At 33.4% G+C, this 23,645-nt stretch overlaps 1 protein-coding gene across 21 annotated transcripts in view; it reads left to right on the top strand.

Annotated features, from left to right (window-relative positions):
• Positions 1–23,645, top strand: part of OXR1 (oxidation resistance 1) — a 154,763-nt gene that overhangs the window by 110,944 nt on the left and 20,174 nt on the right. For 19 of the 21 annotated variants that reach the window (XR_014308662.1, XM_082720048.1, XM_082720029.1 and 16 more), the window contains 4 exons: positions 2,729–2,913; positions 6,101–6,849; positions 10,465–10,633; positions 12,323–12,485. Coding sequence is in view for 20 of the 21 variants with exons in the window: in XM_082720048.1 (XP_082576174.1) it covers positions 2,729–2,913; positions 6,101–6,849; positions 10,465–10,633; positions 12,323–12,485 (1,266 nt within the window). In the remaining variant the exon portion in view is untranslated. Of the gene's footprint in view, positions 1–2,728; positions 2,914–6,100; positions 6,850–10,464; positions 10,634–12,322; positions 12,486–22,521; positions 22,727–23,645 lie in introns of those variants that run through there. The other 2 variants (XM_082720041.1, XM_082720042.1) reach the window with 2 other exon arrangements.

Below are 23,645 nucleotides of genomic sequence, written 5' to 3'. Positions count from 1 at the left end.
GAAGCTTAAAGAATACATTAGCACATCTGCAATAGCAGCAAAAAAAGGTGAATTCCTACAAAGTAACATTATCAGATTGGACAGACTAGTGTTGAGAGAGAGGGCTTTAGCCCCTTCTGGTCTAAGAAGGAGAAACACAGTTTAGAAACACTTTTCAAATGATGTCTGTAGTTAGACTACTGAAAGTAGCAGTATTACAATATTAACAGGTTTAGTGAATTAATGCATTATTATTAATACTGGGCCTTTTCTATTCTATACACCTATATACCTATCATTATATATCCTATATACCTATACATTAATACTGGGCCTTTTCTATCCTATACACCTAGTGATTATCTTTGCAAAAATACTCTGAAGTGGAAGATAATATGTAATGCAATGCCAGTGAACCTGATAATATAACATTATTTAAAACGAATGCTTACATGAAGTTTATGAAATCAAGAATGGACTGAGGTCTTTCGGAGTTTTTATTTTTGCTTGGTGTTTGCTTTCCTTAATTATTATTATTTTTTTTAAGATTTTATTTATTTGAGAGAGAGAGAGAGAGCATGAGAGAGGCCAGCGGGAGAAGCAGACTCCCCACTGAGCAGGGAGCTTGATGTGGGACTCGATCTGGTACTCCAGGATCATGACCCAAGCCGAAAGCAGTTGTTTAACCAACTGAGCCAACCAGGCACTTGCTTTCCTTAATTCTTACTGATTACTTGGTTTTATTTCTCAAGTAACTTAAGTTTATAGAAGGTGAGATAGAGTAAGGCAAGATAGAGAATCAGAAGCCTTTACGATTTTTTACATTGTATATACTTTTTTTTTTTTAAGATTTTATTTATTTATTTGACAGATCACAAGTAGGCAGAGAGAGAGGGGAAAGCAGGCTCCCTGCTGAGCAGAGAGCCCAGTGGAGGGCCCAATCCCAGGACCCTGAGATCACAACCTGAGCCAAAGGCAGAGGCTTAATCCACTGAGCCACCCAGGCACCCCTATACTCTACTCTTGATTATCTATTTCTTAGATTATTGATAGCAATGTAAATGTCCCTACAACATACCTCACCATCTCTGTTTGATTTGTGTTAGCATGTGATCCAGGAATACAAACTCATATATATGAATCTATTTAAAATGTCCATCAAAATATGATCAGGGGGGCGCCTGGGTGGCTCAGTGGGTTAAAGCCTCTGCCTTCAGCTCAGGTCATGATCTCAGGGTCCTGGGATCGAGCCCCGCATCGGGCTCTCTGCTCAGCAGGGAGTGCTTCTCCCTCTCTCTCTGCCTGTCTGCCCACTTGGGATCTCTGTTTGTCAAATAAATAAATAAAATCTTTAAAAAATATATATGATCAGGCCATGGTTTATATAAAGTTATTCCTTATTTAGGTATAACTTTAAAAAAGGTCTGAACTTTAAAAAAAAAATGCTGTTTAGAGTCTCAGATTGTTTCCCTTTTTTTCACTGAAATGCAAACACACATGCATATGATTCTCTCCAGTACTGCATGCAGTTACTACAAATGGTAAGCATGTTTTATTATCTGGAACATGTGCAATAACTTTCTCCTAGATGGGAGACCATTTTAAGTAGAGTTATCTGTTTTTATTCTTTTACTTGATCATTTTTAATAGTAGTGTCTATCATAACTTAAGTTTTATGTTTCTTAAAGTTAAGCCAGGTAAATTTACAGAGCTGAATATAGATTCTGAAGGAGGATGTTACACCAAATCAAGCAGGATTTAAGTTTTTCTTTTCCTCAATAGCTTCAGAAAAAGACAGGACAGCTTTGAAGTAACTACTTACGGTTTTTCATTTTTACACTTACAGAATGTAGTAGAATGGGAGTTAAAAATTGGATTAAGGAATATTTAGCACCTGAGTTGGATTGATTGTGAATTAGATTCAAATGTGGAGGGATTTTAGTAAAAGGCACAGATTGCCTGGATTTTGAATCTTTGTTCTACCACTTATGTTAGCTATGTTATTTATTACTTAGGATAAGTTGCCTAGCCTTAATTTTAAGTTGCCTCACAACCTTAATTTTCCCCTTCATATAATTATCTCAGGCTGTGCTTATGAAGATCAAATGAACAATAATGTCTGTAAAATGTGATATGTACAAAGCTTTCAGTATGTATTAGCTAATAATTAATGGGATTGGCTTCTAATGGACTTCAGTTTGCTTATTTCAAAACAAGAGGTTGGACTTCATATTTATATTGCTATTTATATAAATGTATTTAAAAGTTCATAACTTTTCATGATTAAATTAAAAATGGTTACTATGTACCCTGGAAGTCATCTAATCTACTTACTCCTATGAATGAAGACACTGAGGCCCAGAAGTTTTGCATGCCCAAAGTTAAATAGCTAGGTAGTTAGCAGAGTCAGTTGAAACAGATTTTTTTAAAAAGGCATTTTGAAGAGATTATGCTATTTTTCTTTTATACTGGATTGAATTATCAACACATTATTTATTAAACCTGTTTATGCACATGAAACTATATTTGGTACCCATAGTGAGGGAACAACACAGGAAGCAGAATGCAAATTAATGTAAACCATAATGAAAAATGTTTTCATGAGAATGTCTTAGTGCTTGGATATACTACTCTTATATTATATATAACAGATGGCCTAACATCAGAACAAAATTAGTAAAAACAGCTAGAATACTTTTTGAAAATGTAAACTTGGAACATTAAATGTCATTTTCTTTTTTCATCTTAGGGCACAGTCAGTGGTGTGCTGCTAGTTACGCCAAATAATATAATGTTTGATCCACATAAAACTGACCCTTTGGTTCAAGAGAATGGCTGTGAGGAATATGGCATCATGTGTCCAATGGAAGAGGTGATGTCAGCTGCAATGTACAAAGAAATTTTGGATAGCAAAATAAAGGAATCCTTACCCATGTAAGATTGGTGTTTATACTCCTTTGGAATTTTATTACATCTAGATAGTTGACCCTGGTTTAATACTCTTTTAAGTATTTTTTCTATTCTTAAGTATTTTTAATTAGTTTTATTAAAACTGGTTTTTATTTTATCAATAATGAAAGAATATAGTATTGGAAAGATTATTTATAACACACCTTGAATAATTAGGAATTGTTCTAGATTTATATTTGTATATTTGATCAGGAAATTGGATATTTAAAAATAACCTATAAACCTATCATTTTTTAATTTAGTGTTTACCAGCCTTTTTTATTCGAATGCAGCATTCAGTTTTTTAAATTATTTCTGTTTCTAATTTAAGGTGGTATAAGTAGACTAGGGTAGCTTTCAAATATTTCTTAGAAGAGCCTGAAGGGTCTGGTGAGAGATTTGAGGGAGATCCCATGAGCATCCTCCTCTCTCAGTTAACCTTGAAAGAGTTACGCTTGGAATATACTGGTCAAGGGATTCATGTGATTCAAATAACATAGCTGTGAGACTGCAGCCCAGCACAGCCTTTGAAAGTAGTTTCCTTGACCGAAGGAATGACCAGAGAGAAAAGGGAGGAATAAGAAATAAAAGAACAAAGTAGTATTCAAAGAAAGGAATGACAGCAGAAAAGTATATTCCCCATTCCTTCACACATACTTTGTCAACAGTTTAAAAACTGGCTTCACTTTAACTGATACTGAGATAAATAACCCTTTATTAGTCCACAGGGATGTGGATCATTGTTTGAAAACTAACCCATATGGTACAGAACTGCTTGCATAGGAGAGGAACAAATTATTTTTGTTTCTGAGGCAGAGTACATGAGTTGTTAGGATACGTATAGTAGACTAAAATCCCTTATTCAAAAGCTCTCCATTATTCCTCCAATCCAATAGATACTATTAGATACTATAGATACTATAGATAGATATAGATAGATATAGATATATGTAGATACTATAGATATAGTATATATAGATAGACATATCTATCTATCTATAGATAGATAGATATACTATAGATAATATTTCGGCTTGGTAAACCATCCATAGGGGTGCAGATAATTTCTTAGAATGTCTTCTACTTTAGTTATTTTTGTAGATCATTATCTAAAGTAACTTTTGGGAAGTAAGTATTATTGGGGTCGGTGGAAGAATGAGACAAAGGTGAAAGGGTAAAGGATTAGATTAAAAAAATAAGATATACATATATATAATATATAATATATTATATATATATGCATATGTTGTCAGTCACTGTGAGATTCACTTTCCTCTGCCCTGCTTTTCTACTTTTATTCTGATACTTTGGGATTCTCTTATGGTGAATGATCTGTAAGTATTCCACTAGGATGCTGTAGTGCTCCTCTTCTTGCAAATCACTGTTTTATTATTTAGAATGTCCCTGGAAAGACCATGTATTTGATCCATACATTTTAAAAAATTCCTCCAAAAAGAAGTAACTTTCAGTCCTGCCTTGTGAATTAATTAAAAACACTATTTGGGAGCAGATGAGATAAATAAAGCAAGTAGTTTTGCAGAGTAATGTCATGTGTAGCAATACTGAGGCATAAGATTTGATTGATTTTTCTTCTGTCTTCTGCTTGGAAAGTTGATTTCAAAGGTATTGTTCTAGAACTGTATTAAGCAGTAGCAAAATCATTGGCATAAATATCTAGTTTTAGCTTATTAACTCTGAAGGTTTTATAGCCCTTCCTCAAACATATGTCTTCTTACATTTGCTAACTTTATCTCTCACCTCATGGTCTTCTTAAACATACAGTTTCTCAAAACTTTAGCATTTTGTCAAGTTCCAAGACCCTATAGATGCAATTTGAGTGGATCACCAGTAGATGACACTATTATATTTTTAATAGGACACATTAGATGTTTATGTTTTTTATGGCGAATCAGATGCAAGGGAGACAAGACAAATACGAATTGGAATTCTGCTGATACCCTTTTAAAAAATAAAATTTTACCTATTTTAGTTATAAAGTGTCATGCATATTCATTATATAAAATTTGAAAAATATTACAAAGGAAGAATAAAACAGAAGAGTTGTCCAGCTTCACCATCCAGAGACAGCCAATTATTTTTGTCTCATCTCATCTCCTGTTCTTAAACTTACATAAATCTTAGTAGTTTTCCCACTGTAAACTCGTGTTAATTTCCATTTGTCACAAACTGCTTTTTAACCATCATTTAAAATATTTCTGACTTCCATTTCATGCTTTATGAAGCATTTCATGCTTTATGCTTCTTCCATTTCACGTTTGTACTGCCTCCTTCCAAAATTTAAACTAACTTTGAACATTAGTGCTCATATATATAAATGCCATTAAACATGGAAATCTTGATAGAATTATGAACCATTCACATATCTAGTATCTAAACCTTTAGCTGAACAAGTTCTTTCTGAATTATTAAGAGTTGTTGCTGGTAGCCCAAAGAATTCCTATAAGTATTTTTGTCTCGTTTTATTCCGGTTGGTGTTCAGCTTTGCATTTGAGCTGCATATCTTAGTGTAATCTCTATTTAAATGTAAATAAGCCCTATGTGTGTGTGTGTGTGTGTGTGTGTCCATGTGTGTAATAGCAGTGTATTTTTTAAGACATTTAAAATTTTTATCAAAATTTTATCTAAGCTTATTTTCCATATTCCAGTAATGAATAAATTGTAATGTAGAATTATAGCTTCACCCAAAACTTAAATTTCCAACTTCTTTTCAGGTAGATTAATTCAGGAAGTAGTTCTATTGATGTTTCTCAGGTCTCAAGAAATCATTGCAAAAGTTTGAGTTAATTACTTGATCTATCTATATAAGTCAAATTTTTGATATGCTATTGAGATATATACTATACAATTTTCTAGAAACCTTTTTTTTTTTGTCTTTTCTTCTTTTTTTTTTTTTTTTTTTATAAACATATATTTTTATCCCCAGGGGTACAGGTCTGTGAATCACCAGGTTTACACACTTCACAGCACTCACCAAAGCACATACCCTCCCCAATGTCCATAATCCCACCCCCTTCTCCCAAACCCCCTCCCCCCAGCAACCCTCAGTTTGTTTTGTGAGAAACCTTTTTAATGATGACTGATTCATTGTTACATTTGTGGAAAATAAATTGCATTTTAAAAAGTAACAACTTTTAATTTTGTTTACTGACAGAGAGCTAGGTCAGGTATCAGGAAGGGACTCCTGCCATTTAAAGAAAATGACAAGAAATCATACTGATGAAATAGACGCCAGAACCCGTGATGCAGGTAACGACAGTGCCAGCACAGCTCCGAGGAGCACCGAGGAGTCTCTTTCTGAGGATGTGTTCACAGAATCAGAACTTTCTCCCATACGGGAGGAACTTGTCTCTTCAGATGAACTTCGGCAAGATAAATCATCTGGTGCGTCATCAGAATCTGTGCAGACTGTCCATCAGAGTGGCACAGAATGTTTAACAGCCATATCAGAGTCTACTAACATGCCTGATCACTTAAAATCTGATTCTGGACATTCTACAAATGAAGTTGGGACTACTTCTCTTAAAACAGATTTAAATAATCTTGAAAGGGCCACTAAGGAAGATCGGGCTACAGGTAATTTTCAGGAAATATCAGGCCCTAAAGAACAAAGCACAAGTATAAAAGGTAATACAGACCAGGATTTTCTTCTGAATGAGAATTCACATCAAGAAGAGGGTGAAAAAGAAAGTATGCTTTGTGGGGAAGCAGCAGATTTTAAACAAAAGCCAACTGTCAACAGAGGAAAACACGGAAAGGAGCAAAATCAGGACTCAGAGGTAGAAGAGCTACGGAAACTCTGGAAAACTCATACTATGCAACAGACTAAACAGCAAAGGGAAAATATTCAACAGGTGTCACAAAAAGAAATTAAGCATAAAATAGCAATTGCTGACATAGAAGGTAAGTGTTAAGGAATATATAGAGTTAATTCATCTTACAGCATATTGTCTCCCTCTTTCCCCAAGGATAATCTAGTGGCCCTTGACTGATAATTCTCTGAGAATAAGTATGTAGTCTTGTAGTCCTAGTCTAAGGTTTTTTATCCCATGGTGGATTGTACGCATAATGAGCATCTTTTCCACCATGTTTAGATACTCCTGATTCACAGCGTTCTATCTTTAAACAATTTCTTGAAAATGCACACAAGCTCTGTAATACCTTTGATTTCTCCATTTTCCCTTAATTCTTGGTGTGTTACTTTATTAAAATTTTTTTACCACACATAAAATATTTTAATTGCAGTTTGTAATTGCCAAAGTCTATAATTCTATCTTTTTTAGAAGTGCAATTAGACATAAAAATGTATTTCTTAAATTATTCCAAGTATCCAGAAGTTCATCATTGTGTGATTAAATGTTTTCCTTTAAAAAACACCAAGGCTAAATTAAAAAAAATTCTCTTTCAGTTCTGGGTTTTAGGTTTTAGTACTGTGTACTTATGAAAATGATAGTAGTATACTGTGTTTTATTTCTTTTTTGTTACAATTTTATTTTATTTTTTCGGTGTTGCAAGATTCGTTATGCATTACACCCAATCCATGCAATACGTGCCCTCCTTAATACCCACCTCCAGGCTCACCCATCCCCCAAATCCCTCTCCCCCCAAAACCCTCAGTTTGTTTCCACAGCCTCTCATGCTTCATCTCCCCCTCTGATTTCCTCCAATTCATTTTCCTTTTCTTCTAATGTCCTCCTTGTTATTCTGTATGCTCCACAAGTAAGTGAAACCATATGATAATTGGTTCTCTGCTTAACTTATTTCACAATAGCTACCCCTCAATACATAATGGGTTAAATGGGGTATAGTTCAGGTATCTTAGCTAACATTTTTTATATTCTATTAAAATATTGATTCCAAATCCATCAAATTTGCATATAAACTTTTTAAATTAAACGCAAAAGTAATTTATTGCTAAAATGTATGTAGAATAAAATTGACCATAGGAACCATTTTTAAGTGCAAAATTAAGCAGCATTAAGTACCTTGACACATTGTTGTGCAACCATCACCACCATCCATTTCTAGAACTTTTTCATCTTTCCAAACACAAACTGTACCCATTAAATAGTAACTCCTCATTCTTTCTTCCCCTTTGCTCCTGGCTGCCACCATTCTGCTCTTTGTCTCTATGAACTTTTGTGTCCACACTAGGCATTTCATATGAGTGGAATCATACAATATTTGTTCTTTTGTGTGTGGCTTATTTCCCTTAGAATACCTTTAAGTTTCACCTGTGTTGTAGCACGTTTCAAAATTTCCTTCCTTTTAAAAGATCTACAGTATTCCAGTATACGATTGACCCTTGAACAACATGGGTTTGAACTGTGCAGGTCCACTTATACATGATTCTTTCTAATACAGTATAGTACTTAAATGTATTTTTCTTCCTTATGATTTTCTTAGCATTTTCTTTTTTATAGCTTTCTGTATTATAAGAATATATAATACAATATATGAAATGTGTGAAAACTCTTTCTGTTTATGGATAAAGCTTCTAGTTAGCAGTAGGCTATTAGTAGTTAAGTTTTTGGGGAGTCAAAAGTTATACTCAGATTTTTGACTATGTGGGGATTCCATATCCCTAACCCCTGCATCATTCATTGGTCAACTTTTCATACCACATTTTCTTTATGTATTCCTTTGTTAATGTACATTTGGATGTTTCTGCCTTTTGGCTATTGTGAATAATCCTGCTATGAACATTGGGGTACAAATATCTGTTTGCATCCCTCTTCTAAATTTTTTTGGATATATACCCAAATGCAGATTTGCTAGTTCCTGTGGTAATTCTGTGTTTAATTTGATTTTGAGGACCCCCCCCCCCAAGCTGTTTTTCACAGTGGCTACATGTTTTATCTTCCCACCAGCAATCCAAAAAGTTTGATTCAGTTTTTAAAATAACCTGTACTGAATTTTCTTTGCACCATCTTTTTTAGATATCCTGATGATATTTAGTAGATGTTAAAGAATTAATTTACTCAAAGTTCTATAAAAGATTAAGAACATTTGATAAATATAGGATATTTTTAGTAAATTCATAAAAATTTTACCTGAAATTCATCAATGCAATAATCATTATTGGTGTATTTATCATTGATTTTTGGTGTGTATATGTATATACATACACACTTAAATACATATGTATATAATTTTGGTATTTGTATGTATCTATATATGTATATTATTTATATAAAATCAGGATTATGCTGTTAACATTTTTTCAGTTAACATTTTATGTTGTGAATAGTTTCCTATGTCATTATAGTTTTTTGAAAATATGGCTTTTAATGGCCCTGTATTTTAACCATTTCCATACTGTTAATATATTCATTAGTAACACCTCATATTGTTAAGATATTTCCTATCTTTGATATTATAAAGAATGCTGGTGTGAATGTCTTTATTTGTTATCTTTGTGTCTGATGGTTGCCTCATGTTTTGAAATCTTAGAAAAAAATAAAATGAGGGGTTCTGTTTAACCTGATAATGTGGTAGAATGCTTTCAGTTTAGTGGGTTTGTTGGGGTATGAGGTTAGATGGGGATGGAGCTCCTGTTATGAGAGCAATTGAGAAGATTAGATATAATTATACCTGTATTACCATGGAGTTCTTTTTGAAAGGGCAGAGAATGAAAATTTGTTTCAAGTAATTTTAAGTAACGAGGTTCTGTAGTAGGGAAATATTCCACATTTCTGATCTTTAAAATCTTTTATAATATAAGGAAATGGTTTAAGAAATACGGAACTGTGGAGTATAATTGTGGGGCAAATGGTAAAATTTCACTCTTTTAATCAGATGTAAATATTGAGGCTCAGATAGATTTATGTACCTTGGACAATACTATACAGAAGGAAGCCATGACTAGTACTCAGTTCCCTTCATTATAAATAAGTGCTTTTTCTTCCACAGTATGCCACCTTCATAAGCTAATAATGTCCAGAATCCTGAATTCGGTTATAATTTCAGACCCTCAGTATACCTTATGTCAGCATCTCTGTTTGGAAGAGTTAGAGATAATTCATAATAAACTATCCAAACAGGTGGCTGAATCCAGGATATTATTGATTGTTTTATTCTACATCATATATATGGAAAAGCTTCAGAAACTTTTTATTAAATTTTTCTCTGTAATAATTATATTAAAGTAAGCCTATTAAGAGTCTACAAATGTATTTATTTAGATATTATTTTAGAAGGTTGATAGAGAATATGCAGATAATTATATATGTGCATGTAATTGCTTTAATATAGTTGTTCCAAGCAAAAATTTAACACAAGAATTCCTAAAACTTTCCCTTTTTATTCCTAATATGCTTAGACATAATTTCAGTTCATAACTTGGGTGCTAGTTCATGAATCTTGTTTTTGAGAAAATAAAAGTTACTTAAGAAAATTCATCTAAGTGACAGTAATTAAATTTATTCTGTATTGTCAGAAGTTTGGAGGTAAACATTCTTAAACCAAATGATTTAAGCATGGTGTATGAGAATTGAATGAACACTATCTCATTTCTAGGTTCTGCACTTTTAAAAGAAAAGAGAAGGCATCGATTACATAAGTTTTTGTGTCTCAGAGTTGGAAAACCAATGAGGAAAACATTTGTATCTCAAGCAAGTGCAACAATGCAACAGTATGCACAGAGAGATAAGAAACATGAATATTGGTTTGCTGTGCCACAAGAAAGGTAAAAAAACACACACACACACAAAAAAACCCTCAAAAACGTTATTGAGATTCCTTGAATTAAAATGATCTCTTATGTATCACTTAACACCAGTGGAAAAGTACTTTTAAAAAATAGTTTATGATTAAAACTTGGCTTTAAATCTTCTTAAAATTATTTTTTTAAAGATTTATTTATTTGAAAAGAAAAGAGAGAGCGTGTTCATGGGCGTACATGCATAGCCAGAAGGAGAGAATCTTCAAGGAGACTCTGCTGAGTGTGGAGCCCAACTCCAGGGCTGGATCTCAAGACCCATGAGATGACCTCAGCCTAAACCGACAGTCAGATGCTTAATTGACTGAGTCCCCAGGCACCCCTTAAAATTATTTAGCTCCCATTTTGTACTTTTTAATTTACCCTATTTAAAATTTTATTCCTCTTTGTGATTTAATGGAAAAAAAAAAGTAAATGTGTACCTAGTTTTAGTGGTACAAGTGGTAAAGAAACCTCATTAAAATGTCTTAGAGAGGAAGGCAAACCATGAGACTCTTAACTATAGAGAACAAACTGAGGGTTGCCAGAGGGGGAAGTGGCCAGGGGATGGGCTAGATGAGTGGTGGATATTAAGGTGGGCACTTGTGATGAGCATTGGGTGCTGTATTTAAGTGATGAATCACTGAATTCTACACCTGAAACCAATACTGTGCAATATGTTAACTAACTAGAATGTAAATAAAAACTTTAAAAAAAATATCTTAGAACAAGAATGTTCCTTAATTTATTAAACAGTATGGCCGCTACCTCAGGGCAGGTAATGATAATCCCTTTTTTAAAATTCAATTATCCTGGCTAATTAATAGCCAAGAAAACATAGATATTTGAAATGTATGTTTGATCCTCAAATAAGTTTATCAAGGATGTAATTATCTTTGGTAACAGCAGGTTTTGCTATAGTAGACAAAATTGAATATGGGAGCGAGAGACTTAAAATATTAGATCATCTATCCCTGAACCAATAATACGTTGTATGTTCCTGGTATCATTTAAAAGTTAAACAAATTAATTTTCTATTAACATGGGAAAATTCTGTATAATGTCCAGGTTTTAAAACAGGCAGTTGGTAAATTGTTTACTTGTATTTTAGATAATTAGGTCATTGTGTGAATGAGGTCACAGTTGCTGTTTCAGTTTCCTTTCCCATCACAAGTTTCTTTATTTTATTTTTTTATTTTTTAAGATTTTATTTATATATTTGACAGGTCACAAGTAGGCAGAGAGGCAGGCAGACAGACAGAGAGGAGGAAGTAGGCTCCCCACTGAGCAGAGAGCCTGATGCGGGGGCTCAATCCCAGGACTCTCAGATCGTGACCTGAGCTGAAGGCAGAGGCTTTAACCCACTGAGCCATCCAGGTGCCCCACTAGTTTCTTTAAAGATGAAAAAAAAAAAATTACCATGGCAGTGTCTAGGCTTACTCAGAAGCATGCCAAGGAAAATCTGAGTTTCTAAGAACACAGAACACAGCCAAGTAAATTTTTTTAAGTTAATGTCTTCCTGCCATTGGGCTTTATTATCTTTTTAAATAAAGCATAGTGTATGTTGTGTTTTATATCTTCAAGTTTTGTGAAGTCATTTAACAAATATCATTTTGTAATTAAAGCTAGGAGCACAGAATTATAGGTCAGTTATTAACAGTCACATGTTCTTAACAGGACAGACCACTTGTATGCCTTCTTCATTCAGTGGAGTCCAGAAATATATGCAGAAGATACTGGTGAATATACCAGAGAACCTGGATTTATAGTAGTGAAAAAGATTGAAGAATCTGAAACAAATGAGGATTCCACTAATGAAACAGCAGCCAGAGAATGGGAGGTAAGGAGAAAAATGTGAAGATTTCATTGATCCTTTTACTTTGTGTGAATTTATAGCTTTGTGGTAGTACAAGCAATGTGCAAGTGATCTTTGTACAAAAGAGTAATTCTTAAAGGTTTTCTGTTCATGTGTTTATTGAATGAATCTGATTAGTAACCTTGGTTTGGTTTTGTTTGTTTTTTTTTCTGCTCTTTTTTGGGTTTTTTTTGGTTGTTTTTTTTTTTTTTTTTTTTTTCATTTTCCTTTTGCCTTATAATGTTAGACAACTGCTTGGCAATAAAATCACTTTCCTTGTGTGGATTTTAGAATATTAAATGCTGTTTTATTAATTTTTATAAAACATTTATTTCTGATCTGATTCATTTTAATATAACCTCCCGTGGAGGAAGTGCACCAATCATTTAACACATTCATGCCAATTAGCATTCCTTCTAAGTCCATACCTGAGCATTATTTTGAAGTGAATTTACAATAACACTAGGGAAGCTGATGCTTATTTTACAAAGTGTAAAAATTTCATATGCTAAAATTTACTGAACTTGTTTAAATGGCCAGAATAACACTAATTAACTTTCTGTAACCACTTAATAGTGGTTAAAGATACTTTTAATATTGCACATCATGTTTTTACATGTGTTGTCTTATTAGAATGATAAGGTGACAAAATCTGTTTTTTCTCTTCTGGTTGCCTAGATTAATGTCTTCATGATACATTAGAAAATATAGAGCAGATGCTAAAATGTGATATTAAACAGGCGTATATTTTGTCAGTCATATGGTGTTAATGTTTGTGGTTGTTTGTGGAATATGAATTTATTGTGCATGCACTTAACATGTATAATGATTGAAGGTATACATGGCATGTATTTCAACTTGATTTTAAGTTGTTTAAGTTCATTCTGTTTAGTATACAGCATCAGTTTCAACTGTAACTCCAATACAATGGAGGGAAAGAGGTAACATATACTGAGCATTTATTTTGGGTTCTTTTAATACTTAAACCAACATTATTAATCTTCATACCAGCTTTATTCGCAGTAGGCCCCAAACTGGAAACAACCTGAATGTCTGTCAGCAGAAGAATGGATCAGTAAATTTGGGAATATTCATAAAATTCCACATAACTTAGCAATAAAAAAGATCTGCTTACACAGGCAACAACATGGATAAATCTCTTGGATAATGTGTTTAATTAAACCAAACTGGGCATAAAAGAGTATATACTGTATAATTTATACAGTATATAACTTATATATACTTTATAATTTATATGCATTTATATGAAGTTCACCATGGCAAAACTAATCAGAAGTCCATCATACTACCTGTTTCTAGGGGCTAGGGGTTCAGGGACAGGAGGGAACTTTATAGAGTACTGGAGATACTCTGTTTTTTCTAGGTGACAGTTGCATGGGTATTGACATATGTAAAATCCCTGTGTATTTAAAATTAGCTTTAGGAGGCTTTTAAAGTAGCTCAGATGATCAAAGATAACTACTTGTACTAGGATAGCAACAGGTGAAGGTAGAGTGGAAGGGGATGAAATTAAGTTTATTAAACAGCTATAACCTAGGTATTAAGACAGGATTTAATGACAGCTAAGTAACAGTAGGATTTTTAGCTTGGGTGGCAAGGGAGGTTGCAATAATTTCCATCAAATAAGGAACTTTTCTCCACTGGGGTTGGAGCACATAACCTTGGAAATAATCAACTATCACTGTTGATGGATTATTGACTATTTTGATTCAAAGGAACTGCCTTAGTTCTTGTGGCAGATTCTGCAGGTCATAACTTCTGAAGAAAAAATAAATGTCTCCTCACCTGTTTTCAACCAGAATTCTAAAATAAAAAGGAAATGAGAGAGAAAAAATTAATTTTAGAAACGTTTTGCTGCATTATCTAGGAACAGTACTGTACTGTCTCATATTGTAGCTACATCTTTAGTAGGTGGCTGTTGAGTACTTGAAATGTGGCTAATGCAACTAAGGAATTGAATTTTTAATTTTACTTACTTTCAGTTAAATTTTAAAATGGATATTTCATTCAGTTACTGGATAAGTTTTTTGTACATTTGGACCAACTACAATACATGAATTTTTCAACTGTAAGTTTTATGAAATCTAAATAAACATAACTCTAAACAGGATCAGATATTTACTGTGAAAAATTAATGTCTGAATTGATAGGTGCTGTAATGGAAATTATACTAATTCCTATAGATAACAGTAGCTACTACACATATGTAGCTATTTAGCACTTTGGAAATCTGGCTAGTCTGAGTTGAGATGCTCTGAATTATAGAGTACACACTGGCTTTTGGAGATTAAGAATTAAAAGAAGGTGTAAAATACATTAATATTGAATGACAGTATTTTAGATATATTGATTTAAATAAAAATCAGAATTAACTTATTCCTTTTTTAATGTGGTTACGAGAAAAATTATAATTAATTTATAATTATATATGTCTTGCATTGCATTTCTCTTATACCATGCTGGTCTAGGGCCAGATGGTTACTAAGTGCCTAAGTAAAAAGCATATTTTTTTTTCATCCAAAGTCTGTTTACATTAGGGTTCATGCTTGGTGAACAAATGTACAATTACATTAAAAGATTTTAAATGTTAATGTTTTAAAAATGGAACTTTTTTTGCACTTATGTAAAATAAAAGTACTTCAAAATGTGAAGTGCTTGCTGTTTGGGGCTTTTTTGTATGTCAGGGTAAAGAATAGGTGACTGGAGAATGTAGGATGAATTTATTATGACAGCTAACTTGGACATCAGTCTGTTTGAGTAAAGCAGCTAGTAATACTTAGGAGATTAGTATCCCTAACTGCTGTTTAGGCAAAAATACATTGCTAACCAGAAATTTGTACATTTGGAAAACTTTTGCATATGATTAATTTACTTTGCTCTGGTTTCTCTTCTGTGTCCCTCCTGTCCCTCTCTCAGTGTAAGCGCCAGAGGGCAGGATTTCATACATGACTATATCCTCGGAGCCAGTTTCATACAGAAAGGAAGGAAGAAGTACAGTATTAGAGATTGTATAATGAATTCCAGAGAGAGGTGAGAGCAATAGAAACCTGCATTCACCAAGAGCAGGCTAGCCAGATTTTTAGATGGTCAGGAGTAAGAGCCTCTATTCTAAGATTCCTGATTATTGGGAGCAAGAATCTGAGAAATACTATGCATATAACATATATAAAATATAATATAATTTATAATATAAATATGCATATAACTATGCATATTACACTAAGGTATGTAAGAGATTGATATTCTTTACCATATATTCTTTATTATTCTAGTTTAGTCAATATAAAACAGCTTAAAAACATCAGCTTACCTCGTTTGTATTTCCCAACCATAATGAGTTCCTTAATTATGAATCCTTCTGCTGTTGGAGTTTAATAATGTTGCAACTGGAAAGAAACTATTTATTGTAGATTCTTTTTCCTAGTTTCTGCCAGTGTCACCAGTGACAAGAAGTAGAGCAACATGTGTAGCGAGTATAATGTTTTGTGCAAAACTGCAAAAGTTTTGTGAAAAATGTTACTTTTTGATTTTTGATGGGGATTGTTTTTATAGATTTTCACTGACAAGGGAAGTATTCTAATGGTATTTCAACAAATTGTAGGAAGGTCTTTAGGTAAAGGTGGGAAAGATGCTTATTGACACTATTTCCTCATGATAGTGCTGTGATTTGACAAACGTACAAAAATAGAGATAAACAGTATTATGAATTTGCATATACCATCACTCAGCTTTATCAGCTATTCCATCTGTAATGCTTCTTTGTCCCCAGTTCCCATTTCTTCAAATGTCATAAATATGTTACAAAATATATGTAATATGAATAAATTTTTACAATTTGTTACTTGATTCAGGATCCAACTAAGTTCCAAATGTTCAGTTAAAATGTCTCTTTAAGTCTGTAAATGTAGGTTCTCTCTCCATTTCTTTGTGCATTGCTTTTTTTTCTTGTAATGTTCATTTTTAAGAAATCAGATTTTTTTCTAGAATGTTGTGCAGTCTGGATTTTGCTGATAACATCCCCACAGTGTTGCTAACATGTTCTTCTGCCATAGATCTAGAGCAGCCCATTTAATCATAGACTATAATCTTTATTTTATTGATAATTTCTGTAAGTTAATTTCTTACTTGGCTAAAATCCTTGTTAACAAATCATAATAATTAATCTGTAATTCAGAGTCAGTTGTCCTTTTTACCATGCCAAGTTTCCAATCTTGCCAGAACCTTTGAATCATTTGGGGAGCTTTGAAAAACTTACTGCCTCAGGGTCATCTCAGACCAAATGAAAATCAGTATTCTGTATAGCTCCTCAGGGGGTGACATTGTACAGTAGCGGTGGAAAAACCAGTGTGCTACCCTAGATGTTGCGTTGAATATATGTAGTGCTAAAACTCTGAAAGATTCTTTTAGACTGTACTGGTCATACCACACTTTAATTTTCAAGGCCCTGTGATGCAAATTATGTTGTATAAAAATTCTTCTCAAAATATTCCTCATATTATGTGTGTTGCATCTGCAGTCTGTAAATTTGGTTCACTGTGGAGAAAGGTTTCTTTAATCATTTTATGCTTTGACTTTTAAAAAAGCATGGTTGTTTGTTTGTTTGTTTTTTGTATCATTAATAGCCAGGCTGAATTACTTCAGGCATAGCTCCCTTACACCCGAAAGGATTTTTATCACAGTACTCAGAGGCACTACAAGGAGAGGGAAACCAAGAAACTTACCACTCTGCAATTCATTGATCTGTACCTCTTGAACTTGTCCATCAAATACTCTTTAAAGTTTGATGTACCTGACAAGTACCCAAGAGTCTAGTAGTATAGTATACACAGCAGCCACAGTAATAAGCTTAAAAAATCTTTGAAGCCTGTTTTATCCTTAAGGTTCAAATGAATTTTACATTCCTATTTTTAATTTATCTGATGTTATATAAAAAGAATTTTTAAAATTTCTTATGCAGTAAAAGTGATACTGCAGCGTAATGTAAGTCAATTTTATCCTGTCACCAGGCTCACCACATGGCTCAATGACTATACCCCCTCAGGCTGTATCATCCTCAACCCCAAGTACCTACTTGAGAGTCTCTAATAGACTCTAATCGTATATCAGTCTGTTAGTCTCAGATGGTCTTAGAGATTCCGTTACAATCCTCTGGAAGTTTTTTGGGGCTTCAAAATGCCACTTGTGTTTGGCATGCCAGTCTTGATGCTTGATGACACAGGTCTCAAAAACGGAGCTTTTTAAGCTACAGTTGCTTGTTGCCCACTTCTTTGAGTTGACTCACTCCTTTTGGGGTAAGAAATGGCAGAAAAAATTTTTCCATTTTCTCATCTCTAAAGTTAATTTTATGCCACTTACAGTTCAGTATCTTTTATACTACAAACCTACCAATTTAGTGCCCCTACGAAGATAAAACCAGTTAAGAAATTGACTTTATTAAATTAGCTTTCATTGATTTATTTAGATGTTTACCTCCTAGGTTTATACTTGTTGACTAAATTTTAAAATATGAGTTTACTAGTATTATGTGCCAGTAGGTTATATGGTATAATAGTATTTTTCGTTCTTAAAAGTAATGATAAGAATTAAAAACATATCATGTCAGTTTAGTCGTCACTTCTCACCCTTGCCAAAGTATTAAAAAGAATATATTTCAGGGGCGCCTGGGTGGCTCAGTGGGTTAGAGCCTCTGTCTTCGGCTCAGGTCATGATCCCAGGGTCCTGGGATCGAGCCCCTCATTGGGCTGTCTGCTCTGCGGAGAGCCTGCTTCCTCCTCTCTCTCTCTCTGCCTGCCTCTCTGCCTACTTGTGATCTCTGTCAAATAAATAAATAAAATCTTTAAAAAAAGAGAGAGAATATATTTCATTAGATTTTTGGTTTCTGAGATGACTTCATTTGGTGAATATTTCTTAAGCTGTCAGATATTCTGATATTCATTTTATTAAACAGAAGGATTTTTTTAAATTAGGCACAAGTAATGCCAAAATTGAAATTGAGGCAATAAATAAAGCAAGACAAAATTACTTATCACTCCTTGCCTAGCCAGCACAATCCATACAGAATTGATTTTGTTCAAAATGAAAGTACTCTTTATGTCTAAGTCACTAAAATGAGAGAGGTCACATGTTTTAGATAAAAGCAATTAAAGAAAAATATACTTTTTAAAATTGATCATATCACATAGTATTACAAACCAGAACTCCAAAAGTAATTCAGTAAATCTGACAAAAGGGTAAAAATCAAAAGCATTAAGAACAATTAGAATTTAGAGGACTGTCATTTTATCTGTTGCAGACACAGATTTTTTAAGTTCTTAAAGAAGTATTTAAAAATTGAAGCAATTAGAATATATGAGTTAATACAAATTGTCTTAAATAATATTTATATATTAACTGTTTTTTAAATCACTTTATTGAGGTGGGATTGACATACAAAAATCTGTGCAAATTTATATATAAAACTTGGTAAGTTTGGAGACAAGTATATATCCACGAATCCACCACCACCGTCATAAATACATCCGTCATCTCCAAGAGTTTCTTCCTACCCTCTTTATTATTATTATTATTATTGTAATAAGAACACAACATAAAATCTACCCTCCTAGCAAATTCTCAGGTATGCTATAGATCATACCGTAGGCACTATGCTACAGAGTAGATCTCCAATTCTAGACTGTTCATAAATTTTCTCATATTATCATTGGGCACTCATTAATTATGCCTAACATATTCTGTTTTGACTGATAAAAATGTCAGCTTAGGATGTTATCTACTTCAGGAAAATTTTGAACTAATGTTCTGCTTTTTGTTAATATTCTCCCTTAGTAACTAGCCAAAAGTTACAGGCTATCAAATTTCCATTAAAAATCCAAAATATTAAAAAAAAAATCCAAAATGTTATTTAATACAGAGTGTGAGAAGAGACAGAATGGATGAATGACAGACTGTTTTTTTTTTTAAAGATTTTATTTATTTATTTGACAGAGAGAAATCACAAGTGGGCAGAGAGGCAGGCGGGGGCGAGGGGGGGGGAACAGGCTCCCTGCTGAGCAGAGCCCTATGCAGGGCTCCATACCAGGACCCTGAGATCATGACCTGAACTGAAGGCAGAGGCTTAACCCACTGAGCCACCTAGGCGCACCCAGACTAATTTTTTTTGACCCACAAAAATTAATTGTATTTCTATATACCAGCAATGAACAACTAATTTATTCTTTTAAATATTAAAATTACTTCTAAAGTATTATCTTAAATATTGAGTAGAGTGGATTTTATATAGTTGGCCTTTGTAGACCACTCCCAACTCAGGAAATCAGATAAAATTTCAGCACCAATAAAGAAAGTAGAGGAAAGGACATTATTGAATATCTGAATCATGAGAATAGGTTTGAGTTCTGAATTTTGTTCAGCCTTTAAACTGGTTGTTTTTAAAAGCGCTTCATTTCGTAGTCTGTCATTTTACACTAATGGTAAATTGAGATTTCTTTCAAACTCTGGGATGTCTAGAAATATTTAAATGACTTAATTATGTTTTCTAAATACTATGAATAAAAAGGACAAGAAAGAGATTTACTGAGCTCATTTTTTTATGTCTGCTAAATATTGTGTTTATTGATTAGGGAAGTTTTTAGCTTCAAGAAACAAAACCATGTTCAAATAGCTTAAAACAGTTGTTTTATAATTGAGGTGTAATTGATATATAACATCAGTTTCAGGTGCACAACATAATGATTTGATATTTGTGTGTATTTCAAAATAGTCACCACAACAAGTCTAGAGCTAGCATTTGCTGCCTTATATTAATTCTTTTTCTTGTAATGAGGATTTCAAGAGATAGTTTCTTAGCAACTTTCAAATGTGCATACAGTATTAACTATAGTTGCCATGTATGTTATATCCTCAGGACATATTTATTTTAGAATTTAAAGCTTGTAGCTTTTGACTGCCCCCCTTCAGCCATTTTGCCTACCTCCAACTCCTTGCCTCTGGCAACCACCTGTTTATCTGTGAGCTTGGGTTTTATTGTTGTTGTTTTATATTCCACGTGTAAATGAGATTGTATAGTATCTGTCTTATTCTGTCTGAATTCATGTAGTATTGTGCCCTCAAGGTCCAACCATATTGTTGCAAATGGCAAGATTTTTTATAGGCAAATAGTATTCCATTACGTGTGTGTGTGTGTGTGTGTGTGTGTGTGTGTGTGTGTGTGTGTATCACATCTTTTTTATCCATTCATCCATTAATGGGCACTTCAGTTGTTTCCATATCTTGGCTGTCATAAATAATGTACAGCAAACACAGAGATGCATATATAATTTTGAATTTGTGTTTTTGTTTTCTTTGTAAAAATACCCAGGAGTGGTATTTCTGAATCCTACGATATTTCTATTTTTAATTTTTTGAGGAACTTCTGTACTGTTTTCCATAGTGGTTGTATAAGTTTACATTTCTAACAGTATTACACTGGGGTTCCCTTTATTCCATAGCCTCACCAGCATTTGTGATTTTTTACCTTCTTGATAATAGCCATTCTAACAGGTGTGAGGTAACATCTCATTGTGGTTCAGTTGTTTTTCAAAGCATGGTCCCTGGACCATCAGCAGAAGCAGCATTATTAAAATGCATATTTTCAGATTCGATTCTAGTCTGCTTCATCAGAAACCAGTTTTGGAGCCCAGCAGTCTGTATGTCAGCAAATGTTCCAGACGATTGTGATGCTAGCTGAACGTTGAGAGCTACTGGTTTAGATCTGTAAGGACCCATCCTGTCCAGGTGCTGAGCAAGACTTCTCAGAAACATGGCTGAAAAGATACTTGAGCAAAATCAAAGCTGTATTAGGAGGAAGGTGCAGGGATGGATGCTGATAGAATACCCAGCAAAATAAGCTGCCCTGTGCTTGGGGTGTGTATGTATGTATTTCAACCACATTTGGGTACACATATAATATTTTTAGTTTTAGAAAGTCTGGCTAGAAGTGATAAAAGGTTTTCAAAATGGCAGCCCACTACCACCAAGTCTTGTAATGGTATGTGTAGGGGGTGTGCCATGACAGGGGGAGGTAGTGACTATGGTGCACTCTGTGTGTAGTAAGGTCCATCTAGAGATAGTTAGAGTTTACAGATGAGGGACTGTGGGAGAGAGATCTTAGGGTAAGTGTGTAGGGCTGGTTGAGGAGATGGGAGTGAGTAGGAGGGAGGATATTTAGTGTGGAGTGAGCTGTGTTCTGTGCATGTTCATCATGGAATGTGGAGGTGTGGGTAGGAGCTGGTTTAAATTGGAAGAAATATTCAGACATACTATTATGCATCGATATTTGACTTAAAGTTTAGCTCTAGGAAGTTTTAATTCATAGTCATAATATTTCATCTTCAAAGTTCACTTCTTCAGTTATATTCAGCATACCACTGATTAGTGAAGTACAGGTAGGTTATAGTAATTGTAAGTACCTTTTCAAGAAATTAGGTATTAGAAAATGAAGTTTAAAAATGGATTGTATAAACAGGTAAAGGAATTTTCAGGTCACTTGAATATTTGTATAGGATTTATTATAGTGGATCGGCATCACTTACATAGACATTCTATAAAAATTGAGGGTTGGAGTATCCTCAAAAGATGTCTAAATTGCTCAAAAAATGCTCACAGAAAAGATGACATTTTATTGGATATTTAGATTTAAATAAAGAATGGATGTATGACTGCGTGAGCAAAATAACAAAATGTTAGTTGAAATCATTTGTGTACATTAGGAAGGACTCTGGAAACTGCACTTAGTACTTTTTTATGACGGATTTTTTAGTGTGCTTCTTAGTGTACTGGTGCTTCCAAATACATGCTCTGTGTCTTTAAAGTTTTGAGCCCTTTTTTTTTTTTGCACATTTGGCTACAGTGCAACCAAACTTGAACATGAGAAACCTTCTCTTCCCTCCCTGGCTTTACAGTCTCCACTCAGAACTATCTTTGCAATAGAAACTACTTAGTGATTAGCTCTCTGTCTTGTCAATCAAATCTTTGTCTGTAGCAAACTGTTTTGTCACTGTAGTAGGGCTCTTGTGCTGAAAATTTATCTTTAGCAGAGGAAGAATGCTTTTTAAAACAGTCCTTATGAGATTTGATATAACTTAATTTGCTCTGGAAAGGAAATGTCTCGTCTCTGGTATGGGAAAAAAGGGAGAAGACATCAACCAATTAATCATAAATACACTCTGGTAAATCTTAGTCAATGATTTCAATTTGTCTGTTTACTAGTCTTTTTATGGTAACATGATGCAAAATTATACAATTTCTGAAAGTTTAAGTGGAGGGAATATTTATAGAATACAAAGTTGTATGATTACAGAAAAGTACCTTTAAGCTTCTTCTGCTAATCTTAAATATCTTCAAAAAAGGAATGAATAAGAAACTGGATTTTTGTTTTGTACAAGTATTTTGGTTTTCCTATTTTACATCAGGAAATTATAAAATCTTTATAGCTGCCTTAATTTTTAACTTAAGATGTTATAGGAAAATATTCAGAATTTTTTTTTCTTAAAAATAAATTGAGTAGAACCATCAGAATGAACTAACTTTAATTTTTATTGACTGGATCCCAAATTAGATACATATATAATATTGTGTATTAAGACAATTATTTTAGTAATCTTGAGAAAAGCCTTTTTTAAGCTATCCTAAAAATATCCAGCTGTGCTACCTATTATAAAACTTTAAAAGATACTCCCTCTAGTCAAGAAAAATTTCAGCTTACTGTTTTGAGAATCCTTTTGCTATTCAGTAAAAATATGTGTGCATTAATTGTTAGGAAATGTATTGCCAATTGTTCTTTCTGTGGTGATTCAGGATTATAACTTGCCTTATGAATATTAATTTTTACTGTAACTGTTGGTGATTTAAATAAAGCTAGGTAAATACTTAGAACCAAGAATGACTTAGGAAGATGCCCCCAAAGCATTTTGTCACCCATAATGTTAAGCATGTAAAAATACCAAAATAATTTCAACGGGTGTTTTTATTGGGCTTGAGAGCACTTTGTTATGTCTTTTTATCTTTGATTTGAATAATTTCAATTTTTTTTTCATGTGATACATCAGCACAGAGGGAAGTAGGCATCTGAAATGATTTAATTTGTTA

This window comes from Mustela nivalis (genome assembly GCF_964662115.1).
Source record: "Mustela nivalis genome assembly, chromosome: 2".
NCBI lineage: Eukaryota > Metazoa > Chordata > Mammalia > Carnivora > Mustelidae > Mustela > Mustela nivalis.
This window is presented reverse-complemented; position numbering and strand designations above follow the sequence as displayed.